The 11911-nt window shown below is 53.9% G+C and overlaps 1 protein-coding gene across 1 annotated transcript; it reads left to right on the forward strand.

Annotated features, from left to right (window-relative positions):
• Positions 1-2806: 2806 nt before the first annotated feature.
• ZFP36L1 (ZFP36 ring finger protein like 1) lies at positions 2807-6450 on the forward strand. The gene is made up of 2 exons (XM_074149159.1): positions 2807-3025; positions 3904-6450. Exons 1-2 carry the CDS (start codon positions 2969-2971, stop codon positions 4852-4854), a joined length of 1008 nt encoding a protein of 335 aa, XP_074005260.1. The 5' UTR covers positions 2807-2968; the 3' UTR covers positions 4855-6450.
• The last annotated feature ends 5461 nt before the right edge of the window (positions 6451-11911 follow it).

Raw genomic sequence — 11911 nt, forward strand, 5'->3', positions numbered from 1 at the left:
GTTGAATTGCTTTTTTGACCCCGTTTATACTTTTGACCTCCACAGCATCGTGTGCCAACGAGCCCACAGTCTTATACACCCACAGACGACTGGGAAAAGTACTGCTTTAAACCCCCTGCCTTTATCATTCCATTCACTGCCCCCCGCTTTTCCCGGTTCCTGGCCTTTCTGGCCCCTGCCAGCTCTGATTTGGGAACATGGTTCTTACTTGCTCCCTTAAATGTGTGCACGGCCCTGATGAAGAACCTTATCCCTCTGTGCTTTGAGACAAGTTTAACATCTGCTTGCACCGGAACAAGAATGCTCCAGAAGCTGCTCCTGAAGAAGGACTGACCTCCGGCAGGACTTGAGAAGGGCTCGGGAAGTCCTGGACATTTATTCCTGCTTCCCAGGGCCAGCTGTAGTATCCCAACTGGAACGTGGTGGGCCTGGACGGATTGACCTGCCCAAGAAGGCCAGTTGAGCACGGCTCTGCATTCATTCACTTTTTCAGTAACCTTCTTTAATAATTGACTTCCACTTACTCGTTTACCTATCTTTCTTCGTTTGCATCTATCAAAGTTCCGGCACGGCTCTGGCGGGAGGTGCGAGGCTCCGATTTTTTTAATTCCGCGGCTCGGTGTGAATTCATGCCCACACAAATTCCCGCTCTGGCCCGGAGGGCTCTGACTTTTAGCCACGAGGTGGGGTGAGCAGCTAAATTCCTGCTCCGAGCATGTGCGCCGCCAGCGCAAAGCGGAGACCACCATGGAGTCGGGCTTTGCCAAGCTCACTCGCTGGGAGAAAATAAATTCCTCCTCAGCTTCAGCCTCCGCCACTCCATCCGTGGAAACGCGCCACCTCCAACACCCCCCCCCCCAAAGTTTCCAAAACAAACGCACGCGGGGCGAGCGAATAACGCCAAAAAAATAAGGCGGCTGGGTGGGCGGCGAGGGGTGCCGGCCCTGGGCTCCCCCGCACCCAGCCCCTCCGCTCAGCCCCGCAGCGCGGCCGAGGAACCGGGGCCGGAGCCGGGCCGGGAGCGGCGCAGTAGTGAAATAGTTATCTCGGCGGCTGGCTTTCTCGGTAACTCTTGGAAAGTCCCCGAAATGACGACGTTTCTAACCTAACAATTAAAACGGGTTTAATTATAGAGAGGCTGGGAGCCCTGGGAACAAGCACCATCTACAGAGTGAGTAAACAACTGCAGAAAATAATAGGCTGGTCCCTGCCCTGGTTCCTCCTCACGGCTGGCCACGGCGAGGGGAAAAAAAAATAAATAAAAAAAAAAAAAGAAACTAGAAAGAGACGGAAATTCGAGGAACCTGATTGCTCTCCTAAAGTAAATAATAATAATATAAAAAAAAAAGAAAAGAAAAAAAAAAAAAGAAATCTGGAATAGCCGGAGCCTGTGGGCGTTTCTCTGGGTTGGTTGTTTTGGCTGTTCTTGAAGACCGAAGGAGGGGAGAAAGATCGGTCGCCGGCTCAAAGTCCGGATCCCGCCGCTCTAACGCAAACAGGAGAGGAAGCGGCTCGTTCGTTTGAAGTTTTGGGAGCCGTGGCCGCGCGGCTCGGCCTTGAGCCGCCCAAGGCAGGGGCTCCCTCCTCTCCCGGCCCAGCCGGGGCGGGAGGAAGAGTGCGGATGCCGTCGCTCGGCCTCAGATGAAGCACCCACTAAAGTTGCCGTGATGGCCGGCCTCGGCCCAGCGGGTTTTGGTTTATTCCAGGCTGAGGCGCCCGGGAATGGGCAAACCTGGGAGACTTTGACCCTTTTTTTTTTTTTTCTTTATAAACACAGAAACTGCCGCCATCCCGTCCCCCCCCCTCCTCCCCGCCATATCCATATCAGTATGAATCATACTTTGCCTACTAAAATCTGGAACTCATTACTTGCTCAGAGACCTTATTTTATTTCTTTTTTTTTTTTATTATTATTATTTCTTTTTTTCCCCCCCCGGTTTTACAGCGTGGAGCTCTGGGGACGGGGAGGAAAGGCAGGATTTATCAAACACCCTTTTAAAGGCCGAACACAGATTTTAACGGTTTAAATTAACGTGGATGGGAGCGATTTTCCCCTCGCAGAGCCCGCCGGGTTTCAATAAAAACTGGAAAAAAGGAGTAAGGCTCGGGGCGGGGGGGGGGCGGGTGTGAATCAACACAAAGACTCTCGGCTCGCAAAAACCCCCGAGGGCGAGCGGCCGCGCCGAAAGCCGAGCCCATCCACTGACACCCCGGTGGCCCCGGCTGGGGAGGGGGCGGCCCCCGCTACCCCCCGCCCGGGACCTTCCATTTCCCGGGGACGGACACACACACACGAGGAGACGCCGCCGAGCCGCGCACCGCGGAGGGGTGGGGGAAGAGGGGGCGCGAGGAGGCGCGGGCGCTGCTCCCGGCCGGGCCACGCGCGCCGCCTCCCCCTCCCCCCCCCCCCCCCGCCAAGCACCCAGCCCCTGCCGTGCGCGCGCGCGCCCTCCTCGCGTTACAGCGCGCGCGCACGCAGCGGCCCGCGCAACTGCCTCTCCTCCACAGCGGGGGAGGGCGGGCAGCGCGCACACACGCACACGCACCCCGGGGCGCCTCTTTTTTCCCCTTTTCTTTCTTTTTTTCTTCTTTTTTTTTTTTTTTTCCCCTCCCTCCGTCCCTCCCCTTTTCCCCCCTCCCCTTCTTCCTCCCCAAAGTTTTTTCTGGGCTTCGCCCGCCCGGGTGATTCAGTCGCGGTGTCAATCACCCTGCCCGCCCTCCTCCTCCTCCCCTTCCTCCCGCCGCCGGCTCCTCCTCCCGGGGTAAGTCCGAAACTTTATAAGTTGAGCTTTTCCCCCAGCCCGCTGGAAGCGGCGAGCGGGCGCGGCGGCCGGGCGGGTGGCGGCATCGGCGGGGGGAGGCTGCGCGCCGGGGCGCTGGAGGCTGTGCCGTACCCACGCCGTGACTCCTCGTGTCCCTCTGTGCCGCTGCCCCACCCGCTTCCCCCCCACACACTCGCTGGCCGAAGATGTCCACAGCCCTGGTGTCGCCCAACATCTTCGACCTGAGCGAAGTTTTATGCAAGGTAAGGGCGCCGTCGGGGGCTGCTCCTCCGGCTCCGGGGCTTCTTTGGGGGTTCGTGTTTTGCGTGGGGTGTTGTTTTTCTCCTCGTTTCGTTCTCTGGTCGGGAGTTAAGTTTGGCGCAGGGCCGTCCCGTCCCGGGGCGCGGGGTCCACCGCCGCCCGCCCTTCCCGCCCCGGTCGCTGCGGAGGAGGAGGAGGGGAGGACGGGGGGCAGCACCCCGTGCTCCCGGCGGGCTGAGCCGCCGCGTCGGGGGGGGAGGGCCGGATCCTTCCCCTTGCCCCCGAGGCCGCCGCGCTGCAACACGCCCGGACACGGCGCGGCGGGCGGCGGCGCTGCCGCGGGGCCGGGCGGACGGGCGGGTTGGCTCCCTCCCCACGGGACTCAGCCGCCCCTCACCCCAGCCCCGCCGGAGGGGGAAGCGGGGCGGCGGGGGCTGGGCGGGAGCCGCCGCTCTGCGGGGGGAGCGGTGGGGCGGGCGCTGGGGCTGCGCGCTGCCCTTCCCGCTCGCCGCCGTCTCCCGGCGGGGCTTTCCCAGAACAGAGCTCCGGCCTCGGGAGTATTTTTTGGATGCAACCGGCGGCTCCCCCCCTCCCCGGCATCTGGCGCTCGGCTCGCTTCGTTACTGGCCTCCGGGAGGTCTGCGCGGGGGTTAAGCGGGCGGCCCGGGGCCCTCGGGTGGAGCGGCGAAAGGGGCTGAGGTCGCCGGGGAGGGGGGAGCCCGTCGGGGCAGGGCGGCTGCCGCCACTCCCCGGGCGGCCCGACGGTGGGAGCGGACGGAGCGCCGCGCCGTGCCGATCCGTGCGGCTGGAGGCTCCCGGGGCGGCGTGGGGACGCCGGAGGAGACGGTGGCAGTGACCGGCCCTTGCTTTCTCCCCGCAGAGCAACAAGATGTTGAATTACAGCCCCTCGGGTGTCGGCGGGTGCCTGCTGGACAGGAAGGCGGTGGGCACCCCGGCCGGCGGGGGTTTCCCTAGGAGGCACTCTGTCACCCTGCCCAACTCCAAGTTTCACCAGAACCAGCTCCTCAGCAGCCTGAAAGGGGAGCCGGCACCCATGTTGGGCCCCCGGGAAAGCCGCTTCCGGGACCGCTCCTTCTCCGAGGGTGGCGAGCGCCTGCTGCAGCAGAAGCAGCCCGGGGGACAGGTCAACTCCAGCCGCTACAAGACGGAGCTGTGCCGCCCCTTTGAGGAGAACGGCGCCTGCAAGTACGGCGACAAGTGCCAGTTCGCCCACGGCATCCACGAGCTGCGGAGCCTCACTCGCCACCCCAAATACAAGACCGAGCTCTGCCGCACTTTCCACACCATCGGCTTCTGCCCGTACGGGCCGCGCTGCCACTTCATCCACAACGCAGAGGAGCGGCGGGCCGTGGCGGGCGGCCGGGAGCCCCCCGTCACTGACAGACCCCGCCTGCAGCACAGCTTCAGCTTCGCCGGCTTCCCCAGCACTGCTGCCAGCGGGCTGCTGGACAGCCCCACTTCCATCACCCCGCCGCCCATGCTGAGTGCCGACGACCTCCTGGGCTCCCCCACCTTGCCTGACTGCGCCAGCAACCCCTTCACCTTCTCCAGCCAGGAGCTGGTCAGTCTCTTCGCCCCCAGCATGGGGATGCAGGTGCCCAGCGGGAGCTCCCCCACCACCTTCTTGTTCAGGCCCATGTCCGAGTCTCCCAACATGTTTGACTCGCCGCCCAGTCCTCAGGACTCCCTCTCTGACCAGGAGGGCTATCTGAGCAGCTCCAGCAGCAGCCACAGCGGCTCAGATTCCCCTATCCTGGACACCTCAAGACGTCTTCCCATCTTCAGCAGACTCTCCATCTCTGACGACTAATCTGGGGTTTCCTCTTGCTCCCTCCCCCCACACCTCTATTACAATGTTAAGCTGAACTCCCCCCACCCTGTCCCCAGTAGTCTGAGATGGATGTTAACGTGCCCACCTGCCTGCCGTAGACCCACTGGCTTAAACCTTAAGTGCCAAATTACGATGAAAAGCAATAACGTTTACAAAATTAGTGCCTTTAACACTTTCACTGTGACTGTATTACCTCTCCAGCTGCAGAGGGCACCAGCAGCTATGTGCACTTCCAGATGTGCAGGAAATGTCCGGATCCAGCTCCCTCCACTGGCCATGTACTGCATCGCCCTCTCCCAATCCCTTCCCGACTGGCCAGTTTCCGCTAGGCTGCAGGCATGTGGGCGAGTGTTAACATCCAGTCCTCTTTTTCCCCTCCCCTTAAAGACTAATCTTGCCTGGATCCGCTCAGGTCTGCGGGAAGAAAAGCTGAGAACGGACAAAGATTGTAACATGAGTGGGACTTCGACTGGGAGGAAGAAAACAAAACATGCAAAAAAAAAAAAAAGAAAACAACCAAGATGGACTATGAGAGACTTGATTTTGGTGCTAAAAGTTCCCCATGTATTCATGTGACATCTTAAATAAAGAAATAGAGGGGGTGGGGCCGACGGAAGTCATTCCACACACACACAAGTTCGTGTAAACAAAGTTCCAGTAGACATAGCTTTAATGGTTTTGCTCTAGAGTACTTTAGACCTATCTTAGAGCACTCACGCCAAGCTTTTTATTATTTTTTTTTTCTGGGTTTTTAATTTTGTATAACTTTTCAGAAATTGGAGAGCAAATTTTGCTTGTCACTGCACAACAATATAAAAAAGCTTATTTAACTTATCAAAACGTATTTATTGCCGAAACCTATGCTTTTTTGTTAATTTTGTTCATATTTATCGGGATGATGAATCCATAGAATATATTCTTTTATGTTTAAATTATGATCTTCCATATTAATCTTAAGATTGTGAAGTGTCTTTTTTCCTTTTTTCCCCACAGTTTAATATATTATACTACAATGACATTTTTTGTAACTTTACACTTTTTTTGGTTATTTTATTTTAAAAAATGAAAAATTAATTTAAAAAAATGCAAAAACTGTGTTTGGATTATTTATTTTAGAATTCCCCCCTCCTTTTTTTTTTTTGTTTTGTGTTGGACTGCAAATTGAGTTAATGTGCTTCTTTGCCTTTCCACTTCTCCTCTTCTCCTCCCCTGGGTCTTGCCTGCCTGGGCTTTAGAATGTACATACCTGAGCTCTGTTGTGAGACAGTGTGGAAGGAAGACCTTCCTCTTTTTGTATAGATTCTTCAAGGAGAAAAGCCTTGGGCTCAAAGTGCCTATCTGAAGACATTCCAAATACAGTTTGTCTTTGCGTTTCTGTATTCCAAGTTTGGAGTTTTTCTTGCCAAGGTGAATGGGACTGGCACAAAGAGAAAAATGAATGTAATTTTTTTTCCCCTGTTACTGTTCACTACATTGCTTTTTCTTCCTCTTTGTGTGAGTTTATTTAAAAGAGAATCTCTTTTGTAACGACTGTTTGCAGTTTAAATCAATAAACCCCAAGTTTTTTCAAGAAACTGACAGTGGAGCTGGTTTTACTTGCAAAAATCAAGGGGCTGGTCTTAGACAACCACTTATGCAGATACTTTCCTCCTCTTGACCCTTGAGGTGCCCATTGTGTGCTCAGGCATCCCTCCATCATTCCTCACCAATTCGATGGGTCATCCCAGCAAGTGCATGGGGGCACAGATCAATGGCAGCAAATACCTGATGTGACCTACCCTGGTGGGCCTCTACCCCCCTCTGTCTCTCACAAAGTCTTCCTCCCATCTTGAGTCACGCGGTCTGTTCCTGCAAACTTCTTTCTAATCGGTGTAGCTTAAACTTTGGGTTGGCTTTTGTTCCTGGTGTGCCCTGTCTTCCTGCACAGCTGGTTCCCCTTAAAGGAGAGCCTGTATGTGTTTTGAGTGAGGCTGAAGCAGGATGTTGAAGTGGTACGGATTTCCCAAATCTTAGGCCTGGCTTGTTGGTAGTACTGGTCTACTTTGGCAGAGTGGCTGTTTGGCATGGGAGAGGAACATGGACCACCAACAAAGTCTCAGTGTACACACAGATCTCTCTGCTATTGTGTTCAAGCCTTCATACCCCTTGAAGTACCAGTCAGCAAATCCCAGAAACTTCTGAAGCTGGTGGTTTTGTTTAGGGACACTTCTTTGCCAGCACTGCTCATGGTTTAAGTCTTGTGTTTTCACCTTTGAGCTCTCCTGTGGAGCAAGCTTGGCGCTCTTCTTCATCTGAAACTGTTCCAGCTCTATTCCAAATTGGGGGTGGAATATTGCTGCCGAACCACCGATCCTTCAGCTGTCTTGACATGCCTCAGTGTTCAGGAGAGACATTTCCTAATTCATGTTGGAAAAGTTCCTGCCACGCAAAAGCTGCAGGCTACCTCAAGGCTTACACCGACGTACCTTCCCTGCTGTTGGCTTTGTGCAACACTCTTGTGTGGTCTGGCAATAGAGGTGAGCGAGGTGGAGGAAAGATGGTGGAATAGGAGTGTGGCTGGTAGGAGCTGGTTCCCATGAACAGTGAAAAAGCCATACAGGGAGTTTGCTCAGCAGATGCTGATGTAACGAGCACGCGGTGGGGTCTGTGTGCTGATCCTTGAGAGAAGAGCCCCTTGGGCACTGCTCAATGGCCTTCAGATACCTTCTGCTGACCGCAGCCTTGCCCCTGGGCACAAAGGCAGTGATGCCCACATGAGAGATGGGCTTCTGCCTGGAATACTCATGCCTGGCTCCAGCAAGCACCCAGGCCTGCCTCCTTCCCTGCTGCTGGAAGCTGAGCCATCAGCCCCTGAAGAGCAAGGCATATCTGATCTGGAGAGGATCCCAAGCCTATCGCAGGGCATGCACGTGGAGCTTGAAACTGCTCGCTTCCTCTCTGGACTTTCTGTGCAGCTCTTCAAACAAATAGTCTTTGCCCAGTTAATAATTGATGAAGAAAATAGCTGTATTAGTTGCACAGCGCTATTGGTATGACAAACAACTGTGAAGCTGTGCTAAAAGTAGGTCTTTGCTTACGGTACTTGTGTACTTCCCTTGTCCTTCTAGCGCACTGATCCTGGGAAGCCAGCACCATTTCTCTCCCATGACTTAATGACAAATGCTCTGTCACTCGGTGTTTTGCTTTTTGAAACTAACCTTGAGCTAGATCACGCAGGGGATAGAGAACAGCAGAACAGGCAGCATCAGAAGTTTGCTTTCTGTGATATTTTGAGAGAGAGAGCTCGCACCCTAGAGCCTCCAGCAATGCGGGGATTTGCCTGATCTGCATTCATTGCAGCTTGGGTGTATGGCAGCAGCTGGTCTGGAGGGACTTCTCCTTCCTTGGATTTACCATGGATGAGTTGTCCATGCTCTTTCTCATTAGCATCTATGTCCCGTAACAGTTTGCCATGGTTAGTAATAGCCTAGCCAAGGCTCAGAAAGGTAAATAGCCTTTCCTGGCATGACGGTTTTGAGACACACATTCCTCTGTCTTGAGGACTCCTCCATGCTCTAGCTTATTGATTGAGTGCACGGGACTCCCAGAGTGGCCAGGAAGAAAGGGCTGGCCTGTGCACTGGCACAGTGGCTCCTGACGTGCCTGGTGTGCCAGGGCAGAGAGGAGCGCCCACAGGGACAAGATACCTGTTGTCACATCTAAGGTGGCATGGCAGAGTGTGCCTCCATGCACTTTACAGGTTGCACTTGCAGCTCTTACTGTTGGGCAGGGGGACACCTACAGTGGCTCTTGCTGCTCTTCACGTACTTTTTGTTATAGTCATGGATGCTTGCTGCGGGCTCCTTGTAAGAAGGCTCGCTCCATACCTCTGGGCTGCAGGTATTAGCTGTAACTTAGCTTTTGGCTTCAAAGTCAGGAGACTCTAGCGCTATCCACCTTCAACATATCTAGCTGTCTTTGGGAATTACAGCCAGCATGCCTGTGCCAGTTGCCTCTTGGTAAGGAGTAATGCGATGACTTTGATCTGCAGAGCTCCAGGTGGCTCTCATCCCACTCTCGTAGCTGCCTCCCTCCTTCCTAATTCCTGCAACAGCTGTAGATGTCCCAGCAACTGTGCTGGCTCCTCCCTTGCTAGGGGCTAGATGTGGCTTTTGTACCAAAACATCTTCAGTTCTGCAACCAGGGGCTGGAGAAACAGAGGCCACCTCATTTCCCGAACTTCTCTGTAGGTGAGGGCTGCAAAGTCAAATAGGGTTTCTTTGTTGTTGTTTTTAAAGGCAGTTGGGAACTTTACTATCTAGCTTTGGCCAACCTTTGTTTAGCGTTACCTGTCCATAGGCATGGTGCACCAGATTCCAAGTAACAAACAATACCATTTAAAAAGAACCCTGAAATGCCCCATGTTCCTGGTCCTGCCCACACCAGCATAGTCATGAAATTGGGAGGCAGAGAGGGAAAGAACTTGGAGAAGTGGAAAACAGTAGAAATACACCTGGAAGACTGTTACAAGCTGGCTCAAATTTTCAGTCTGTCCGGTTCCTGTGCAGGGAGTGCAACAGTCTGCGAATGGGACTTGGAGCTGCTGTGGTAAGTCATGTAGGGAAGGCTGGGGCTCTGCCAGAGGGGAGGTGGCAGTAGGGCAGGAAATGATGGGGTCACCATTAGAGACTGGGAGCAAGGCAAGAGCTAGAGACCAAGTCCACACAGCATGAGGATAGCAAGGGTGAGAGAGAAGCCATGATGGAGAGGAGTCTCGAGCCTGAAGCCTTCTTAGCTAATGGTGTTTGGATGCACAAAGGCTAATGAACTGCCTCTCTCCAGTGGGGCTCAGGAGCAGCGGCATTGAGGGGAAGGTCTGGATAATGCAGCCTGCTGGATACTGTCTGATGACTGTGCCCAAGGATACGAATGAGTATTCAGATGCAGTAATACATGTGAAAACCACAGCATGCCCTTTACACTTGCTAATTGCTGCAATTTGTGTGGCCTGCGTTTGGGGAAAGGTAGCATGTGCTTGAGCCTGGAGAAAGAGGCTTGGGGAGAAGGTGCAGCAGTCAGTGTGTGAGCAGAGGCTCCTGGCTCCAGGGATAGAGGTGTTGTGGTGGCTGGAGGCTGCAGACATGTCTGGGGTGGCCGTGACACAATCGTACAGCCTAAATACCTACCTGGGAGGGAGAGAGGGGCTTGTGCTTGAGGGAAGCTCCTCGTGCCCTGCGTATCAACAGGCAAACATCAAGACGTGTGGGCTTGTACTCCGCAGTGGGGCTGGGGAAGCAGTTCTGATGTGGGGAGGTGGTGTGATGAGTGACCAGGCGCTCTGGTGACCACCAGAAGTGTGGTGAGTGAAGTGAAAACAGGCAAAAAAAAAAAAAAAGAGTGAAGATCGGTACCTTCCTTACCTGGGCCCCACTGAAGAGGGGTCAGAAGGAGCCCCTAGCAGAAGCAGTTTAAGGGGTACGAACCAGCCACAAACAGGAGGAAAACAGCAAAACTAGTGTTGGGAAGGAGTTCAGCTCCCTCAGGAAGGGGTGACACCTGTTGTAGAGGGTCTCTCTGGGGCTGGGAACACTGGGAGGGATGGTGAGAGTGGCTCGGCAGGGATGCTGCAGGCGTCTGCTGGGAACTCATGGAACAGCCCTCGCGCTCGAGGCCAAGTTCAGCCCAAAATGTTAGAAGATGATTCTGCCTAGTGATGTAAAATGTCCTTTGTTTAGAGACTCTCTGGCCTGTTAAGCAACGCCTGTTCCTCACAAAGCTGACGCTTATTCCCTAGAATACTTCCAGCAAAAAGAAAAAAAAAAAAAAATAGTTCCTCTAAGACACCCAAACCAATACCTGCTGTGACTAAGCCCTGTGGGCAGCTCCGCGGCTGATTTATATCCTCCCCCTCCGAAGTGGAGGGGTTAGAGTGGAACCAGACGCGGCGTTAAGCGTAGCCGAGGGCAGGGAGGGAGGAAGCGGGGCTGTGGGGCGGCTGCTGCCAGGCGTGACGCCGCTTCGGGTTTCCTCCTGGGCAGAACAGAGCTCCCTTTGGCTGGTGCAGCTTTATGGGCTCGCCTGGGTTTATTATACTGCAAATGTTTTGAATTCCACATCTTAATTTCCAGAGAGGCTTTGCTTAACTTTTGCTGCTTTTTTTGCCTCCGGTTGTGATTTCTTTTTTTTTTTTTTTTCTCTACTGCGGCCTTAACGTCTTCTTTTTGCCCAGGTTTTGGTCAAAGCTGCCGTTTTCTGAGCAAACAGAGGAGCTGAGTTCTCCCTGCCTGGGCTCCAGCTGCAAATTAATCTCTTTTCATAGTTTCATTTTATGTCCGCCCACTATCCCCACCACATTAACTTAGTCAACACATGGAAGTGAAATTTTTTCCATGCAGGATCCTGCGGGTTGTAAGGCGGTGTGGAGCACGTGACTGCCAGCTCCAGAGTTTTCTTGCACCTCTGGGTGGAAGGAAATTTCCTCATCCCCCACATATGTGAGCGGTTGCCGGTGTGATGTGAAAGGTTTTAACAACTGGAGTCGGTGGAAACATTTCAGGGTTCAGCATTTCTCTGTGTATTTAAGGTCCTACCACACCAGCCGGGTGGAGGCAAAGCCATAGATATGGTATGTTTGCGGTACCTCCGGTGCTACCAGGCCACCGGTCGGCAAAAGAGCTGGTTGGACATTTTTCAGTGGGGTCGTTCTGTCTCTGCGCGTTTATCTCCTTCCCAGAGCGTAAAGAAAGTACAAGCCATGACAATGCTGACAAAGACGGATGGAGTCTGCTTGGCCTATGTAGTAGATGCACTTTGGACTTCTACACGGTGCCTTTCACACATGGGCCTGGGAGGGCTTTACAGGTATTTCGGGCGCTTGGCAAATATAACTGTACCTATTCCACAGGTTTTAAAGCCCTGTTAGGTATACAACTGCTGTGTGAAGGGGGTTGTCTGGCGGTGGCACAGTATCAGAGAAAGAGCTGCAAAAATAATTTAGGACTCCTGATACTTTTTCTCCTGTCTTAGTCTCCAGGCAACAGCAAATATTTCTCCTGAA

This window comes from Numenius arquata, chromosome 6 (assembly GCF_964106895.1).
Source record: "Numenius arquata chromosome 6, bNumArq3.hap1.1, whole genome shotgun sequence".
NCBI lineage: Eukaryota > Metazoa > Chordata > Aves > Charadriiformes > Scolopacidae > Numenius > Numenius arquata.

Coding starts and splice junctions, on each gene's coding strand:
- ZFP36L1 (XM_074149159.1), top strand. CDS start 2,969: ATGTCCACAGCCCTGGTGTCGCCCAACATCTTCGACCTGAGCGAAGTT. Junction 3,026..3,903: donor TGAGCGAAGTTTTATGCAAG/GTAAGGGCGCCG, acceptor TTCTCCCCGCAG/AGCAACAAGATGTTGAATTA.